The sequence below is a fragment of the Chrysemys picta genome, chromosome 9 (genome assembly GCF_011386835.1).
Source record: "Chrysemys picta bellii isolate R12L10 chromosome 9, ASM1138683v2, whole genome shotgun sequence".
Taxonomy (NCBI): Eukaryota; Metazoa; Chordata; order Testudines; family Emydidae; genus Chrysemys; species Chrysemys picta.
In genome coordinates, this window is record NC_088799.1 from 65,455,099 (window position 1) to 65,474,383 (window position 19,285).

The 19,285-nt window shown below is 47.0% G+C and overlaps 1 protein-coding gene across 8 annotated transcripts in view; it reads left to right on the forward strand.

The window, feature by feature from the left end:
• Positions 1-19,285, forward strand: part of FRMPD3 (FERM and PDZ domain containing 3) — a 147,317-nt gene that overhangs the window by 118,244 nt on the left and 9,788 nt on the right. For all 8 annotated transcript variants that reach the window (XM_065556443.1, XM_042861543.2, XM_065556440.1 and 5 more), the window contains one exon: positions 16,848-16,992. In XM_065556443.1, the coding sequence (XP_065412515.1) occupies positions 16,848-16,992 (145 nt within the window). The remainder of the gene's footprint in view (positions 1-16,847; positions 16,993-19,285) is intronic.

The following is a 19,285-nucleotide window of genomic DNA, read 5'->3' on the forward strand; positions in this document are numbered from 1 at the left end:
ACACCATCAGAGGCTTGTTCACCTGCACATCTACCAATGTGATATAAGCCATCATGTGCCAGCAATGCCCCTCTGCCATGTACATTGGCCAAACCGGACAGTCTCTACGCAAAAGAATAAATGGACACAAATCAGACATCAAGAATTATAACATTAAAAACCAGTCGGAGAACACTTCAACCTCCCTGGTCACTCAATTACAGACCCAAAAGCTGCAATTCTTCAACAAAAAAAACTTCGAAAACCAACTCCAACAAGAAACTGCAGAACTGGAATTAATTTGCAAACTGGACACCATTAAATTAGGCTTGAATAAAGACTGGGAGTGGATGGGTCATTACACACAGTAAAAACTATTTCCCCATACTAATTTTTCCCCTACTATTACTCACACCTTCTTGTCAACTGTTTGAAATGGGCCATCCTGATTATCACTACAAACGTTTTTTTCTCCTACTGATAATAGCCCACCTTAATTGATTAGTCTCATTAGAGTTGGTAGGGCAACACCCATTTTTTCATGTTGTCTCTGTGTATATATATCTTCCTACTGTATTTTCCACTGCATGCCTCCGATGAAGTGGGTTTTAGCCCACGAAAGCTTATGCCCAAATAAATTTGTTAGTCTCTAAGGTGCCACAAGTACTCCTCGTTCTTTTTGCTGATGCAGACTAATACGGCTACCACTCTGAAAGGAGTATCTCTGGTTCACATCATTCCATCCTCACTAGATGCATTAGCTTGAGGTTTTTCAAACTGAATCTCATGCTGTTATTTTTTTTCCTTGTTTCTAAACCCCCAGGTATCTTTGTATGAATGGTCTCTCAACAGAGGTATTCACAAATGCACCATTTGGAATCATCTCCCGAATCCATCCATGTGCTGTTTATTCCCTCTTCTAGATCATTAATGAACATATTAAATATAGACCAAACCTATCACCAATCCCTGGGTCACCCAGCTCGAAACTTCCCCCCTGGATACTCAATGCTTTGCTGTTTACCATAACCTTGTCTTTCTGGTCCTCCAGGCAGTTTGCAGCCCACATGCCAGTGTCCATAATCCAAACAGTCTGAATTAACTGGGGAGTGAGATTTTATAGGACACTGTATCAAATGTTTGCCTAAACTACAAGTGGTTCCCATCCTCTGCTTTCTCATCCTCCACGAATTCTGTCACTGTATCACAAAAGCAATCACATCTGGCCCAATGTGCTCTTGTTCTTTACAGACTAGTGCAGTTTATTGCCCGTGGTTCCACTGTAGTACCAGGTTGCTTATTTTTCCGTCTATTTGTTCTATTCATTTACATATGAATAGCTTTATGGGCTTGTAATCTCTCGGATCGCTCTCTTTTCCTTTGCGGAAATCCAATATTAGGTTTGCTTTTTGCCAGTCTTCTGATACTTCCTAGGTTTTCCCACAACTTTTCAAAATTCATTGTCAGTGAGATGGTTTGTGTCCTGATTCCTTTAAGGCCTGATCGAGTACTCATTTACCTCTGTGAAGATGCTCCCATTGACTTCCATGGACAGTGGATACCCTAGCATTCATGTCATCCAGATTAGCTGATTGATATCAGTACAGATTTTCCAAGTGTTCCCTCATCTGATCTTTATCGGTAATTGTTGTTTTAACAAGGACTCCTGGTTTCCATGTTTTTCCAACTTCTTTTCTTTATTTTTCTGGAAACATCCAAGCAAAGCAGTTCAGGTTCTCAGCTATTTTTGAGCCCTGGTTAATTTAATTCCCCCCTCTCAGTTATAAATGGGTCTGTTTGAGAGGCAGTGATCCAACGAATATCCCAAGCTACTTCATTTATCTGTGTCTCTGTTCCCATTCCCACCCTTTCTCTGCCTTGTCTAGTTAGCCTCTAAGCTCTTTGAGCCGGGACTGTCTCTTGCAATGCCTCTGAACACCACCTAGCACCCTGGAGCTCTAATCTCAGTTCGGGAGGCTGGGCATTACAGTAATGCAAATAATAACAGAGTTTATTTTCCCCTTGATATTTATAAAAGCCCTTCTGAGCCCTTTGCCCCTTTAGCACTGAGTCACCAGCTTTATTGATGAATGTTGATCCTTCCTCTGTGAACAGTAACTGAACTCTGTGCGTCTTTCCGTGGTTTCCTCCCCACCTCTGGGGCAGGTTCTTCTAACCAGATCTCCCAGCAGCCCTTTCCTTGCATCCTGTATTTGTAGAGCCAGTCTAGTCTGTAGAACTGGAATTATGATGGGTTTGTTTGGGATTCCCCAACTGCCTTCTCTGCTGGTGGATTTTAATATCTCCTCCCATAGCCTTGGTAATTCCTGACAATCTGCCCTCCTGAAGTTAGACACCCTTCTGCTGCTGCCCTGAGTGATCCCATTGCTTACTCTGCTGAATTCAAGTAGCACATGGTGATTGGTTCCAAGCTTACTTTTGATTCTCTCTGCTCCTGTCTCTTGGGAAGTAGCTGATCCATGATGACTTCCCCTTTGCTTGGAGTTTCTACTTTAGCATCCACCTATATAACTCAGGAGCCTCTTTGATGAAGCCTGTTTGGCTGTAGTTGTTGTTCAGCAGGTATCTGAGCAGTTAAAATCCCCGGAGAGTACAGCATCCTGTGGTTCGGAGTTCCCCACAGGTTGGTTCTTGCTTTGGTCCAGTCCTGGTAGTCTATAGCAGATGCCACCTGTCATTCCTCCTTGATCTTCCATCCTCTGCATTCTTACCAAAATAATTCCATCACCACACTCTCCATTGTCTAGTTATGTCTTGCCAAGATTGCAAATACTTGTGAAGAGATAGTGGTATATTCATATCTTCCTACTTCGTCTATGTGGATTGCACCCCAGGCCATTCTACTTATGAGCATCATCCCACTAGGTTTCTCTTATGCCTGCTATGTAAAAAAATACCTAATCTCCATCATGAATAACCCTTCTGGTTCTTCCTTGCATCCATGCCCCTTTCATTTGTGGGCAGATTATGGCATTAATACATCAATAATAGAATGACAAATATGATGGCAGTTTGTGATGTTGATACCCATCTGCTATGAACCAGAATGAGACTCCCCCAGATAGCTCTCCCCTGGTACCTCGCTGACCCCCCAAATTTGAACTGGCGACTTGGACAGGAAATGCTCTGTATGGCATTACCAGTCCCCTGAGCCAGACAGTCTCCTCAGCTTTAAATAACTTTATGAATAAGGTCCCAAGTTCTTCTCCACTGTAAAAGCAGACCCACTCCTGGTTCCTGCCATGTAGCGCAAACATCTGCTGTGAAAACAGTTCTCTTGTAGAACTTCCACCCACCCAGTGAATTTATCCACAAATTGTGACTTCTTGTGAAATTCAAGATGGCTGCCCAAAGTCACCGAAAATGCCTAGGGTTACCATTCGTCCGGATTCCCCTGGACATGTCCGGCTTTTTTGAGTTAAAAATAGCCTCCGGGGGGAATTTGTCAATGTCCGGATTTCCCCCCATGCAGAGCGTGCGCGGCTTACAGGGCAGCCAGCCGGATCATGCCACTCGCACGGGGCTCTGGCAGCCTGAGCCCTTCCTTCACTTCCCCCCTCCTCTCCCCTGCAACTTGAACCAGTCCCCTCCTCTCTCTCCCTCCCTCCCCCTCCCTCCCTGCATTCGCAGATCGCCGGCCGGCCGTTTGCCTCGGCCTCCGGCAGTCTGGAGCGCCGACCCTGCTCCCCTCCCCCGCTTCCAAGCACGCTGCTCTGCAGCACAGTAAGGGGGCCAGGGGTCAGAGAAGCGGCAGGGAGGTTCTGGGGGGGGGGATAGTCAAGAGACAGGGAGCAGGGGGGAGGGTTGGATGGGTCAGGAGTTTGGGGGGGGCTGTCTGGGGGTTGGGGGTGTAAGGTTTTGGGCAGTCAGGGTACAGGTGGGGAGGGTCTCAGGAGGGGGCAGTTAGGGGACAAGGCACAGGGAGGCTTAGGTAGGGGGTGGGGTTCTGGAGGGCAGTTAGGAGCAGAGGTCCCAGGAGGGGGCAGTCAGGGGACAAGGAGTGGGGCGGCGGGGCGGGAGTTTGGGGGGGGGGCTTTCTGGGGGGAGTGGATAAGGTTTTGGGCAGTCAGGGTACAGGTAGGGGGTAGGGTCCTGGGGGGCAGTTAGGGAGAGGGGTCTTAGGAAGGGGCAGTTAGGGGATAAGGAACAGGGAGGCTTAGGTAGGGGGTGGGGTTCTGGAGGGCAGTTAGGAGCAGGGGTCCCAGGAGGGGGCAGTCAGGGGACAGGGAGCAGAGGGGTTTAGATGGGTCAGGAGTTCTGGGGGGGAGCTGTCAGGGGGTGGGGGTGTGGATAAGGGTTGGGGCAGTCAGGGGACAGGTAGGGGGTAGGGTCCTAGGGGGCCAGTTAGGATGTGGGGAAGGTCTCAGGAGGGGGCAGTCAAGGGACAAGAGGCAGGGAGGCTTAGGGAGGGGGTGGAGTCCTGGGGGGCAGTTAGGGGCAGGGGTCCCAGGAGGGGGCAGTCAGGGGACAAGGAGTGGGGGGGAGGGTTGGGGGTTCTGAGGGGGCAGGAAGTGGGAGGGAGTGGAAGGGGCAGGGGCGGGGCTAGGACAGGATGGGGGCGGGGCTAGGGCGGGGCTCCTCCCGTCCTCTTTTTTGATTGTTGAAATATGGTAACCCTAAAAATGCCCCCATCCCTTCCTCAAAGGAGGAAAGGAGAAAGATATCCCACTGGTACAGACAAGCAGGGTCCATCTGTATCTTAAGGCTGGAATGTGCTAGGAGAGGCAGTTGCCACCTATCTTAATTATATCCACATGCAGAGACAGGGATTCAAAGCCAGAGTGTCTGGCCCAGAATGAGGCATATGCTAATCTTAGACAGAACTGCAATGGCTGAGACAGGCTAAAAGGAGAGGGAGGAAGATCATTACCTGGCAGTGCTAATCTGCTTTCTGTAATTATTCTATTGTACTGTAGCTCCCCCTGCTCTGACTAAATAGTGAGATGCAAATAAATCCATTTTCTCTGTGATTTTAAACCATTAGAGGGCTGTGTTCTAAGAATGCCCTTTCCCCTCTAGAGACCTGGAGTCGAATCCACATCACACTTCTAAACCTGCAGGCGCTTTGCAGAATAACAGCAGCAGGGAGGGCATAGGGTGACCAGATGTCCCGATTTTATAGGGACAGTCCCGATTTTTGGGTCTTTTTCTTATATAGGCTCCTATTACCCCTCACCCCCTGTCCCAATTTTTCACATTTGCTGTCTTGTAACCCTAGGAGGGCATGTGAAAGATATTCATTTTAGGCATAGGCGGGTTGTGATGCTCTCTCCTCTAGGAATTCCCCTAATTAGCTACAGGCATCTACTAGCACTGGGTGAATACGTTAAAAAATCTTCTCAGGACAGTCACTTGAATAAACAACTGAATCTACTTTGCTTATGTCCATGACCCTTTTGCAATTACTTTCTGCAGATATTTGAGCATCTGAGGTTACTGTGGAAACAGCAAATTTTAAAGTGACTGTTAAAGGATCTGTGTAGAAAGGCCATGTTGAATTCTGAAACATCAATGTCAGGTGCCCTACAAACCCAATCCTAAGGGTTAAAGTTCATCCAATCAGGAAACAGGCACCTACCATGCAATTTATGTGACCAAGCAAAACTAACCAATGCTTCTTAGACTTCTAATAACTGCTCATGCACAACTACAAACCAAGGATTATTTGCAGAAATTAGTCAGTGAATAATTTCAGATTACAGTTACACTTGAGAATATCATAAATCACTCACAGATAGTTCATGAGCAGAAGTTGCAGCTATGTTGTCTAATGAATTATTCACTATGAAATAATTGCTTTGCTCTCAAGCTTCTCTGATATCCCAGGCTCTCTTTCCAAGTTAAAGACAGCACAGGCTAGTTAGATCTGTAAGGTTTTACAAATCAAGATGTATCCGTGGTTTATTTTTGTAAATGTTACTGAAAGCTGGGAATGGGGAGGGGGGCATGGTTGGCTTAGATGTCAAACTTCACATGAAGGTTCTGCAATCCACACATTGCAGCATTGTGGCCTCACGGGAACCTGAAATTCAAACCGACTAGTGGAGAGAAATGTAAAAAGTAAACCAACGTGAGGCAGCAGGCACCATTGTAGTCATGCCTGTTACCGTAGGTGGTTGCTGATGTTCTGGCAGTGTTGGTGATGTTTCCCTGTTGCAAGTATAGTACTGCAAACACCACAGAGCAAAGTAAATAGCATGGTGGTGTGATAAAGGTCAGGATTTTGCAGGTGCCCAAGCAAATAAGGGGCCAGATTCTCAAGTGTACACAGTGCCAAAGCCAGTGCCTGTTGAGGTCAACAGAGGTGACATCCTGGCCCCACTGTAGTCAGTGGCAAAACTTGTACGGACTTCAGAGGGGCCAGGGTTTCCCCTACAAGTCTATCCATTGACTTCAGTGAGCATTGGATCAGACCCTAAGGATGCAACACACAATTTGCATGGCCACTGGTGAATGACACCTGCACTGGACCATGCTCAGCTGGCGAGGTACTGCCATAGTGGCTCCCAAACAACCTCACCGGCCAGCCAACAGCACAGGGCGCGTGGCTGTGGAAAAGGAGGGTGACTGGAGCATTCCTGGGTCCCAGCAATCCCCAGATGCCAGAATGGCCTGTTGGAGTCCTGGGCATACCAGTGCGCAGGTGGCCCCAGATCAGTGGGATAAAGAAGTGGCCTAAATCCACTTTCACACGCCACCTTTCTCAGCAGCACTGAGTGCTGCTTCCCCATCCGCCACTCCAGGGCTGGGCCATGATTTTTAAAGTGACAGTGTCCCGTTAAAGGCAGCCCAGAGACTGTTTAGCACTGTTCCCTGGTGTATTCCTCAGCAAAAATAAAGAAAAAAACAAACAAGATCTCTTCTACATACACGTGTCATGAGGGGGACACTGGCATCAAGGTCCAGACAGAGATGAGACTATCACCGTCTTGTTGCACCATTTAAAAATCCATATGACAATCCCAGCAGGATTTATTCCAGGCCCAATTTCCAGTGCAAAGGCGATAGAGAGGCAGGTTAGTTTAATCCCAAGAAACTCAAGCCAAGGTTTTCCATAGAAGGGTAGTAGTTGCCCTATAAATAAGAGCATCAATCAGACAGACAGCTGATTAGATCCAAGACTTGTTCTTTGAGTTCAGATCTGACATTCCTTTCCTTTCTCACTGCACTCATGATTTGATTAATCCATCCCTTTCTACTGAAGCAATCATTACATTGGGTTTTGACTCATTACAGCTGTGTTTACAATAAACTTTTATTTTTATGACACAGCCACTTTGTAGTTGGTTGCTTTTTATTATTATTATTATTGATATTAGCGGAGACACCCTGCTGTGCCCCTCTAAAAAATACATTGGTGCGGGAACTAGGGGAGTTGGGGGTGCGGTAGCTTGAAGCAGTAATAAACCCAAATACGTGGCTTCTGCCTTCAGCACCTCCACTATGAAAATTGTTCCAGCACCACTGGTGTCAGATTTGTGCACCCAGCCAGGATGCCACCTGGGAACTGGCTAACCTCACAATGGCATCTGTGGGTTCAAAGGGTCCATCTTTTCCCAGTGGAAATTCCCACCTGGGCTGCATGTCGTACCCAGCTTAGTTGCAAATGTGAGCGAGGAGCTAAGATGAGGTGGAGAAGCGGCATGGGGGCTGGTGACTAGCCAAGCACAGTTCAATCAAAAGCATCAGGGTAATTGATTTCATGTCTCCCAGCAGGGCCTGCAGCCAGCCAGCACTTAGCAGAGATCAAGACTTTACAAAGGAAAACAACGAAAAAATTAATTCAGAAAGATCCCTGGCTGCTACTGTGCCTAGAATCTGGCTATTGATTTCAGTGTCTTGCAGGGGCCTTGGGGCTGCTTCCAGTGTGTAATGGAAATAAAAGGCCTTTCTACAAGTACATTCTGTAGCTTTCTAATTTTTGCATTGACTGGGCTAACACATCCCCTCCTGCTTCCCCAGGGCCCCCTCCCTGATGTAAGCAACAAAGCAGGTGAACAACTGCAGTGCACATTGAGGAACCTTCCCCGGTGGGTAGAATAATGCTCGGCCAGATCCTGGAGAAAAATCAATAGAACGATGCTGGTTGGCACCAGCTGAAGATTGGCCCATCCTCATTGCTACATGGATGGAGGAGCCAAGACTTCCTGCAGTGTAGCGTAAGATCTAGGCCTTCCCAGTTGTCATGATGCTGCTTACCATGGTCACTCAGCTTCATGGTGGCAGCAGGGACAGAAATAAGACCCTGCTTCTCCCAAAGCACAGGTTCAAAACAGCTGACCTAAAAGACACTTTCCACTAGCAGTATCGCACCTATGACACACAGTGAAGCAGTTCTGATTCTAGCCAGTAGTTGGCATTGGTGCACATACACCCATGCCCATGCATGACAGTACTATGATGACTTCATAGATCTTAAAAACATTCTGGGGCAGAGATGGACTGAGTTTATTTACAAACATTGCTACCAACATCTGTTTTATAGGAGCTACTGGTACAATTATAAAGACTGGGAAGGAGGCAATTAGATATCAAGCAGGCCTTCCTGTTATGCAATGCACAGGCCTTTCTAGAGGTGATGGGCGGGGGAGGGTACATGTATATAAGTAACAGGATCTACTACTCTAAACTGCATGAATCCCATTAGTTTTATTTGCACTGAACCATGCTGAAACCCTTCCTTCTGGAGAGAGTGAGAGGAAGATTGAGACTTTTTTTATCTTAGGCTTCTAGTGTGGAGGAGCAGTTGGAAATGCTGCTAACCAGAGTCTTGCTAGTTTAATTAAAACAAGGCACCCAACAATATGTGGTGTCAGAAGTAGACACACTCCCCTGCCATCTAGAACACCGTGGATATTGCTGGCTTCTCTGCATTCAAAATGGACTAGGAATCGGGCAGCCATTCAGAAACACGACAAAGATTCAAACAGCTTGTGGAACTGACATTTTCTGGACCATACAAAGCCAAATCTGAATAAGAAACAAATGCAGCTATCCAAGACTGTGGACAGGGGCAAAAGCGGAGGCACTTTCAGCATGCGGTCCATTGGTGCAGAAGATTGGAAAGCACTAAGAACTTGCTTTGATAAATATAAAGCATGTGCTATGCCAAAAACAAACCCAGTTTTTGATAGTTCAAAACTCCACAGCAACGCGCAAGGAGTCAGAGAGACATTTGACTAATCTGTAAGAGAATGTAAGATTACCGTGATATCATATAGATGTTGATGGGACAGTGAGAGACTGTGTAGTTGTTGGTGTAAAGAAGAGAGAAACTTCCCTGTGTAGGAGCCGTGCTTTCCCTAGAAAAAGCTATGGAGATAGCTAGAGCTAATGAGCTAACAGAAGCCCAGCTAAAAACAGCAGCCACTGGAATCAAGGTGGAGAACGATACTCAAAGTTATATACCCATGGGGGTACATACCCAAAGGCTCTGGAATTGGACAGAAGCTGTCAGAAATTAAGCAGATGACCAAATTTGCCCTGCAAAAGGTGTTGCTGATCAAACTGGAATAAACAGAATGACTTTACAAAGGCCTGCAGATTGTATGCAAACAAAACTAGGAATTTTATTGATCAACAAATGACAGAGAAATAATGTTCCTTTTCACAATGAGCTTTGAATTGATAGAGTCAGAGCTAATAATGCTTAAGGGGAAAAATGGTCAGGCACCAGTGAAGAACTGACTGTCTTGTTAGGCCCAGATGGTCAGATTATTAGCTATAAACTTGACACTAGAAGTCAAGTAAACCAGAAAATGTAAATTATGATCTCAAGTTCTATTGCAGCACATGAATGTGCATCGCTCTGGCTATGGATGGACCGTGTAAAGTACACTGAAACAGATACAAAAATAACAATACTTAAGCTTGAAGTTCATATTGTGGTTATGCCTGTTTACAGATTCATGGATTTAAAGCCATAAGGGACCATCTTGATCATCTAACCCAGGGATCGGCAACTTTTGGTATGTGGTCCGTCAGGGAAATCCGCTGACAGGCCAGGCCGGTTTGTTTACCTGCAGCATCCGCAGGTTCGTCCGATCACAGCTCCCACTGGCTGCAATTTGCCGTTCTAGGCCAATGGGGTCTGCAGGAAGTGGCGTGGGCCGAGGGATGTGCTGGCCGCTGCTTCCCGCAGCCCCCATTGGCCTGGAACGGCAAACCGCGGCCAGTCAGAGCTGCGATCAGCCAAACCTGTGGACGCTGCAGGTAAAAAAAACAGCCCGGCCCGCCAGCGGATTTCCCTGACGGGCCGCATGCCAAAGGTTGTCGATCCCTGATCTAACTAGACCTCCTACATACATAAGGCAGGCAGAGAATTTCTCCCAGTGATTCCCCCATCAAGCCCTATCATTTCTGATTGAGCTAAAGCATAACCTTTAGCAAGATATCCATTCTTGATTTTAAAGACATGGAGTGATGAAGAATGCACCACATCCTTAGGGAAGCTGTTCCAAAAAGCTGCCCCATATTTCCCGGGTGAATTTGTCTAATATTAACATCCTGATGTAGCTGGTTGAAAAATAGGAAAATGTTAATGGACATTTTCTTCAAAAATTTCGTTCTCTCTTTTTTCATTAAAATTTGAAATTTCAACATAAAAAATAATTGAAAAATCAAAATGTGGAAAAATTCTGCCAACTCTGTTTCCAGCCCCTCTGGATTTTATTGTGCTTTTATCTGTGAGTGTAAAGAGCTCTCAAGCATCGGACATCCTTGCCTCATGAATGTACTTGTAGTTTTGGGTCTGGATGGACGTTGAAATCTTGAATGGACTAAACTGGTGCAATGTGTAAATCCAGCTGAGACGATGAAGTTTGAAATTTTCAAAGGAATAGGATTGGTCCGTTAAATGTGTTCTAGTTTCTCCTGGGCCAACATTCATCCTAAAGTTGCCTCTGCACAGCAAAAAACAGAGAAATAATTCAGTAACAACATACATAGAGAGAATCATCCAGGGAAGGGTGGGCCTGTTGGTGATATGTGGTCAAGAGACTCCAGCAGTGATACAGTAATGATCCCAGTGAAAGAATGGGCACCCAGAACATGCCAGTTAGTGATCAGAAGATGACAGATATGAAACAAGCCACCATGAAAGATCAACACGTGAAATGTGAAAATTAAATGGTCAGGCATTAGAAGGAAATAGCCTCTCATTGGATCCAGGGAGATGAGCACTCAATCTTGCAGTAGTGTTTAAGGGTGAGAAAAGATTTCATGTGCATGGAGACAAGATACACCAGTATGAGGACACATGGAGCATGTGCCATGGAGAACAGAAAATAAATGCCCTTGACATACTCCATCGACATGGTGCATATTAGAAACTCACCAACTTGTCTCAAGACATCCCGTATGCTCCAATTTAGCATCTAACCCTATTCAGCAAAGCACTTAAGCACGTACTTCCATTCCATTGACTTCAGTGGGATTTAAGCACATGCTTAAAGTTGAGCATGTACTTGAGTGTTTTGCTAATCGGGGAAAGATTTAAGCAAGTGCTTGAATGCTTTGCTGAACTGGGACCTAAAAGAGCATGCCTATATAAAAGGATCAGTAATACCACGTGATCTGCCATGAGGACTACAGCAGACCACTGGCACTGATTTGTTTATGTGGAACAACACATGCTGTATAAGTGTTGTTGATTATTACAGTAGTAGTTAGGATACCAGAATCCCCGCAATAATCCAGAGGAGTTGATTTTCCAGACATGGAATACCTCGGGGGAAATAACGATCTTCGACGGTAGTCCTCGCTGTTCCTTACAGGACTTTGCCAAACAGTGGGATTCTAAACCTATCGTGGTAAATCCATGTTATCCACAAAGAGAAAATAATCAAAGCCATAAAACACAGTTCAGTTCCTTTATTATTATTACTCAGCAGCTCAATTGAAAGCAGTTCAAAGCTAGTGCTGCGTAAATTCCCCAGCAACATTGATTGTAAATTGAACAACTGACTATTCAGAATGGAAATTTTTCCCATTTATTCCCAAGTCTGATTTAACAAAGTATCTTTTTAACAACCCATTTTCCTTGCATGCTTGGAATATATAATATAACCAAGTATCTTTTTAACAACTCATTCTCCTTGCATGCTTGGAACATATGGACCTAGATTAATAGGATTTTAAAGTATCTTGGTTTACCCTCTCCTTTGTCTCTCATTCATAATACCTTCTCTTTTCTTTTACCAGCCCGGTAAGGGGGTAAGCAACTGGATCAAGTGTGATGTTGTACAGCTAACAATGTCATTTAATTTGCCATAATAAAATCTTCACACTTGACCAATTGTATAACAAAACTAGCACCCATCATTTGCCTAAATGTCATTATCATTTAATCAAGCAATGTGTTCTGCCGAATAACAAAGCAGTAATGCTAAGCTAGTAATGCTAATTGGTATTAAGACTTCTTGCTTGTAGAATAGTAATGTTATAGTCAGCTAGGATGTGCATCTTACTAATTACCAAACAAAAACTGAGTAGCTGTGCTCACGTGGAGACATGGCAAGGGTCATTCAGCATTAGTAATCCTCATACGTTCTGCCCTTTGACTTTCAGTTATCTGCAGAAAGTGCCAAGTTGCGTTGATCGCAGAGTCACTCAGAACCCAATCCTGTTTCGCTCCTGATAGAATATACAGATTGGGCTTCTCTGACAATGATTCACGTTGGAGAGATTGTGGACAATCTGGCTCTCTGATTCATATGGTGGAATTGTCCAAAAATCAAAATATTCTGGTTTTAGTAGAAAAAACCCTTGAGGCTAGGTTCTCACTGCATCCGCTCCACTTGCTGCAAAGGAGTGAGGAGGCATCAGGGAGCTGGGGTTACCCAGCTCTGGCATCTCTTAGAGCTCTGCCACTCCTGCTGTGCAAGGGTGGGCAGGCAGCTGGTGCAGAAGCCGGCTCCATCAGATTTGTGTCAGTAGGGAGTTCCCTTCCACAAGGGGACTACTCCAGTGGCCATTTATGACCATTGTGTGGCTGGCTGGTTCTTGCTCACATGGTCAGCGTCTAACTGATCGCCATATGTGGGGGTCAGGAAGGAATTTCCCCCCAGGTCAGATTGGCAGTGCCCTTGGGGGTTTGTCACCTTCCTCTGCAGTGTGTGGGGTGCCAGTCACATGCCAGGATTATCTAGGTATATCTCACTTCATTGTTTCCCTGCCATTTCTTGGGCCTTGGGCACTGGTGTACCTTGGTCCTTCCAGTTCTCTGCCTGTGGCACATAAAAGTTATGTCTCCTGCGGGCTGTAATACTTTGATCTAATTTCGGCTGTTGGGTTTAGTGTGCAGGTGTTGGGTGGTGGTGATGGCCTGAGAGATACAGGAGGTCAGACTCGATGATGTGGGGGTCCCTTCTGCCCTTAAACTCTGTGACACTCCGTCCGACCAGAAGCTGCCCTGTGCACCACCGGCGCACAACCCAGAATCTGGCCTTTGAGTTGAATTTTATCCCCTCCATTAGCACCATCAGGTGCTGACAGTTGCTTCTGCGGCCTCGGTCAGGTCTTACCACTTCATTTCTTCTTGTTAGCTCTCAGATTACTCTTGCTGCCGACTGGAAAAACCAGGGGCTCCCTCCTTCAACAGACAGCTTCAAACACCTGGGAAGTCTTCAGCATGGAGAAAAGGGACTAGCCTCAAGCAGAAATCTGAATACATGGGCTACCTTACCTCACTTCCGCTGAAGCTAGGAGCTGGGTTAAAAGAGGCAATGCTCCTCACAAGCGCATGAAGAGTCTAGATCCTGTGAGCTCTCCATTGTGTTGCAGATGCAGCCACTTCATTTTCTTGTCTCTCGTTACTCTCTTTGATTCCTGTAATCTTGATTTTAGTGTTTATTTGTGACCACAATAAAAATCCCTTTTAGAGGAAAAAACCCATAAACCGTGCTGGTGGCAAAGATTCCTGTTTGAGCGTATTTGCTTATTAGGCACATGCCTACTAGCAGCTGTAAATCAACTGCTCAGCTGCTGGTGAGCCAACTTCTTTACTTTCTTTGCCCTTTACACCTGAGTCAGTGAAACCCAGCCAGATGCAAGCATAGCTGAGAGGTAAAAAGAACATCTAATCTATCTGGAAGGGCGGATGGCTTCCTGCCCAGGAATACTGCATTGCTGAGGCCGGAAGGGAGGGGACCAAGGTGTGTATAACTGAGGCCAGGTCATCATCAGCCAGGAAGAGATGGAGGTCCATAGCCAATCCAAGATGTTAGAAAGTGAGCGTTGTTATGACAAATCTGGTAAAGCACGCTGAACACTAGTCTGAAACAAAACTGTGGGCATTGGAGCCCTTCTGTCATTATAACACAGGCAAATACACCTCCCACTGGATGGACTTGATTATCTTCATAGTCATCATCTGCTTGCTTTGGAGAGAAGAATATTAGCCATTCTTTGAAGCTGTCACTGCAGCTATCCCTACTCAGTTCCTTTATTATTATTACTCAGCCCTACCAGGATAGGCTCTGAGAAGATGATAAAGACATAACCATCAGACTGGTGCTTCCAAACCCTGCATCTCCTGTTACATTCACAGCTTGTGAACCAAAAGAGTAGCAAATACCAATCAACACTCCCTATATTTCCTCTGGGAGCTCCACAGACTGCTCTGCATATGAAGCCACATGCTTCCAACAATGGCCAAGCCATGCAACCTAGGACAGTTTTGGTTTTGTCTCTGAGAGGCAGCATGGTCCAGTGGATAGTGCACTGGACTGGGACCCAGGAGACCTTGGTTCTCAGCTCAGCTCAAGCACTCACCCTCTGTGTGACATTGGCAAATCACGTCTCTCCCCGCTCTTTGTCAGTCTTGTTTACTTAGATTGTAAACTCTTGGGGGAAGGGAATTTCTCTTACCTTTTGTGTAAATAGCACTTAGGACAACAGAGCCCCACAATTCAATTGGGCCCTATAGAGCCGCACTGTAATATGAATGTTAATCAGCTAGGTTCACAATTATCCCTGAAATACCAAGTCATCTCAGACATAAATTGTTTGTCTCATTGCGAATACCTGAGATGGTCCTGCTCTATGTTTACGTGTTACATTTTTCCCAGTCAGTGGCCTCTTAGTACCGTTACTGATGAGGCGATAACAGAAGGCATTTCTCGTGTTGTGAAAGATAGTGATGTGTGGCTTTCATTTGCACTGGTCTCAGTTTGTTTACATTTAAATGCCTTGAACCACTCTATTCTAGAGAAGTTGACTTCTATGGACTGGCCAGTCATAGGCTTTGTCTGTACTGGGGGTCTGCCCTGAGTCCAGCCATCAAAGACCAGCCACACTGCAGCGGCACCTGTGCAAACCCCTAACATAGTGGTTTTCAAACTTTTTTTCTGGTGACCCAGTTGAAGAAAATTGTTGATGCCCGCAACCCAATAGAGCTGGGGATGAGGGGTTTGGGAGGGGGCTCAGGGCTGGGGATGGGAATGAGGGGGTTGGGGTGCAGGAAGGGGATCTGGGTTTGGGGGGGGCTCAGGGCTGGTACAGGGGATTGGGGCACGGGGTTGGGGTGCAGGCTTACCTCTAGCGGCTCTTGGTCAGCAGTGCAGCCAGGGTGCAGAGGCAGGCTTCCTGCCTGTCCTGGCACTGCGGACCGTGCTACACCCCAAAAGTGGCCAGTGGCAGGTCTGGGTCCTAGGCGGAGGCGCACAAGCAGCTCCATGTGGCTCTCGCCTGCAGGCACTGCCCCGTCCAGCAGAGCTGGTGCTTGGGGTGGGGGCAGTGTGTGGAGTCCCGTGGCCCCCCTGCCTATGAGCCGGACCTGCTGCTGACTGCTTCCAGGGTGCAGTGCAGTGTCAGAACAGGTAGGGACTGCTAGTTTTTACTGGCTGGCCGCCAGGGTCCCTGGGTACTGAACAAGGCGACCCAGTGCTTTGCATTCCATGACCCACTACTGGGTCGCGACCCGAACTTTGAAAACCACTGCCCTAATACATACAGGCAGATGCTATTGCATCAGCAGAGCCGCTTGAAACCGAGGTTAACTGCGTCAGTGCAAATAGCCATTCTGCCTGTCTACCCAAAGGGTTTACACTGGTTCAGCTTTGCCGTGCCTGGCCACTGATGGCAGGAACTGGGGCAAATTCCCAGTGTATCCAAAGTCTTATCTTTGCAGATGGAAATAGTCTATTCCTAACAACAGCCTCTTCCTAGCATGGCTAAAACAGGATGACGTGGGGGGTTAGGGGGGGGATGGTGATCGTGACAATTTTACCATATCAGGGGTGCAGGAGCGATATTCTATACATAAAATAGCTGAGATTGTGTCTGAGTTTTCCCTTAAAGCAGGGATTAAAATCCTTTCATAGCATGAGAATAAATGTTTCTCCTAAACAAAATGACACCGCTTGCTCCTAAGGCACAGATTTAACTTTCCAGATGACTAGCAGTAAATCTTTGCCATAGATTAGGAGTTGGGAGGAGTTAATAAATTCACCCTTCCTGAAGTTTCATTGCTGGGAGCTCACATTTCTTCAGACCTCTCTAGGTCCTGGTGGCTTCGTTTTAACACCAGGTGGCATAGGTAGAGTTAGAGCTATGTGAAATCTCGTACCTCGTTTTTCTGTTTGGGGATAAGGAAGAGGAAGCGGTGTTCGTTCATCCCATTATATAGCCGAGTTGTGTTTCTTGGGTCACTGGTTTCTTCTCTGTGGATCTGGTTGTGTGGCAGAGCCATGGCTGAGGGGGGAAGTGGGGAGCATTCCCCTCCCACCTAGAAAGAACACAATCATGTGCAGGACCCACATACACAGTCCCCTTTGGCGCGCTTGGCTTAATTTGTGTATCAGCTGAAACCCATTGCCTTTATTTGCTTTTCCTTTTTTCCTTTCCAGCCGCTGGTGCTGCTGATGGAGTGGCCCGAAGCCACCAATTTTGCCTGCCTGCTAGCAGGCTATTGCCGCCTCCTGGTGGACACCAAGAAGATGATCTTTTCTAGGCCGTCCAGCCAGCCACCACCTCCTCAGATTTCCAAGGCAGGTACGTTTCAGCCTCTGTTTTTTGTGCCCCCTACCCTGCTGTTTAGCACAGTTAGGAAAGGAGATTAATTCCTTCTGAAATCTCCTCTGCATTGGGATGGAACCAAACCAACAGTGGCCCTTTCGACCCAGCAGGCAGCATTGGCTAGCAGGAAAAAGCCGGGTTTCAGAAGACAGAGGTTCTAGCTCTGGGTATACCACTGACTCACTGAGTGCCCTTGGCAAATCACTTAAGCTCTTGGGTCCTCTGTCTGTGAAAGGGTATCAGTAATTATACCCCTTTTGTCACATACAAAGCAACATTTAGTATCATAATGTCCAATCCACATGGAAGATCTAAGCTGGCTCAGCACATTCCTGTCATTTAGAAAGACTTAGTGCCACCAGCAAAAATCAGCACTGGATGCCCACAGGCCAGCTTGCAATGTTCCTGCAGAGATCATGTGCAGACGCTGTGACTCATGATCCTGCAGTTGGCATGAGTTTGCAGGGTTCTTCGCTGAGGAGACTGTCCTGAGCATCTGTGCAGAACAAAGAGACTGTACTTGGGAAAGTTTTTCTGCTGCCTTTACTGATCTGCAGAGATGTAGATTCAGACACACTGACATCCTCCAGTGGGTGTTGGAGGAACTACGCTGGGGGCTTCTGGCACTGCCGCTGTTGTGCGTTAGAACCAAAGGTGTATGGCCCAGATTCCCAAAAGTGACTCATGATTTTGGGTGCCTTAATTTTGAGGTGTCCAATCTGAGAACCTTAGAGGGGCCTGGATTTCAGGGATGTGTGCTTAGAACATCTAGAAATCATGCCACCTTTAAAGGGGACTTGTATTGGGCACCCAAAATTACCAGTCACTTTTGGAAATCTTGGCCTGTGCAGGGGGCAATATAGAGTGTAGAAGCAGAAGCATTAGCCAGGCAAGGAGATTCTTCCTAACTAAGATGCACATGGGGTTTCACGTCTCCATTTGAGATGGGGCCAGTTGACACTACCTTAAAGGACCAGTAGCCATCACAGGGTCACATTCTATAACTGAAACAAATGTGTCAGGGTAGATCCGGCCTCTTCCTCTGCAGCCACAAAGGACCCAGTGCCACACTGCTTGGGGGTGGGACTGGGGAGCTCTCTCTGTGTCCTCATGCAGCTGGATTTGTGGGGTAGGACAGGAAAAGAAGTGGAGGGAGGCAATACATTGGTGGCTGTTTGGATCCAACAGCCAATTTATCCCTGTAGCATGGTGACACAGGAGCCCCTGTGGCCTGCAGGGTGAAATTCTTTCCCCCTTCAGCCCCACTGGAACCCGATGCACCAGCCCAGATTTGGTTCAGAAGGGTTGGATTTAGCCTACAAAGCCAGGTGAGATTCCCTCAGGGGAACGTGTTTCTACAGGAGGGGTCAGATAGCCCCAACGGAGTGAGTCATATTACCTGGGCTCTGAATTTCCAGGCTGCAGTCAGCCTGTGCCAAAATGTTAACTGTAAAATCAAGCCCTGGTTCCCATGCTTTGCCTGGGAGAGGAGCACATCTGTCTTCCCTGGGGCCCACTGAAGTCTCCTGTGGAACTGTAGCTGTTTTAAGGGTGAGTATTGTGCTGGTATTATCAGTTAAATCCATCTCGCTTTGATGAGGTCCAGCAGATCAGCTGCCCTTAACAGGAGCCAGTACACTTTGCTGCAGAATTGTGCAGTCAGGTCATGTGCTTCCCCCATGAAAATCCTCTCAAAGCTGGTGTTAACACTAGCGGTGACAGCTGATAGCTCGGCTGTTTGCCAGCTCCTCCTTACCCCACAGCCCAGAAACTTACACAGCTAGCCCACAGAAGGAATTCAAATATGCAGCAAAGGTCCCCTCCTTGCCCCCAGCTTTCCCTCAAGCAAATGGGCTCTGGTTCTGTGCCATGGGCAAGTGGCTAGTGCCCCGTAGTACCAGGCAAGCACCCTGAGCTCAGTTTCCTGAAGCCAGCCTCCTGCTTGTCCCTTGCTGAGGGCTCTGCAGGTGCAACAGTGTGCTCAGCCTGAGACTGGGAGATGGGGGAAGAGGGAGTGCTTTGCGCTACGCTGCAGTGTGGTCACTTCGGGAACGATGACCATGTAGGCAGAAGTTAGGTGGCTGTGATGTAGGGATGTGTACAATGGATCCCACTCCCACACAGACAAGTTTGTCACTTCAGTGTTTCACCCCATCTGTTCACTTCAACCTAGACCTGGAGGTTGCCCGCTTCTAGAAGGGAGGGAATAGTTCAGTTTCCACGTCCCGTTCGGTCCTCGGCCTCTCTCTTGAGCCTTCCAACGAGGGAG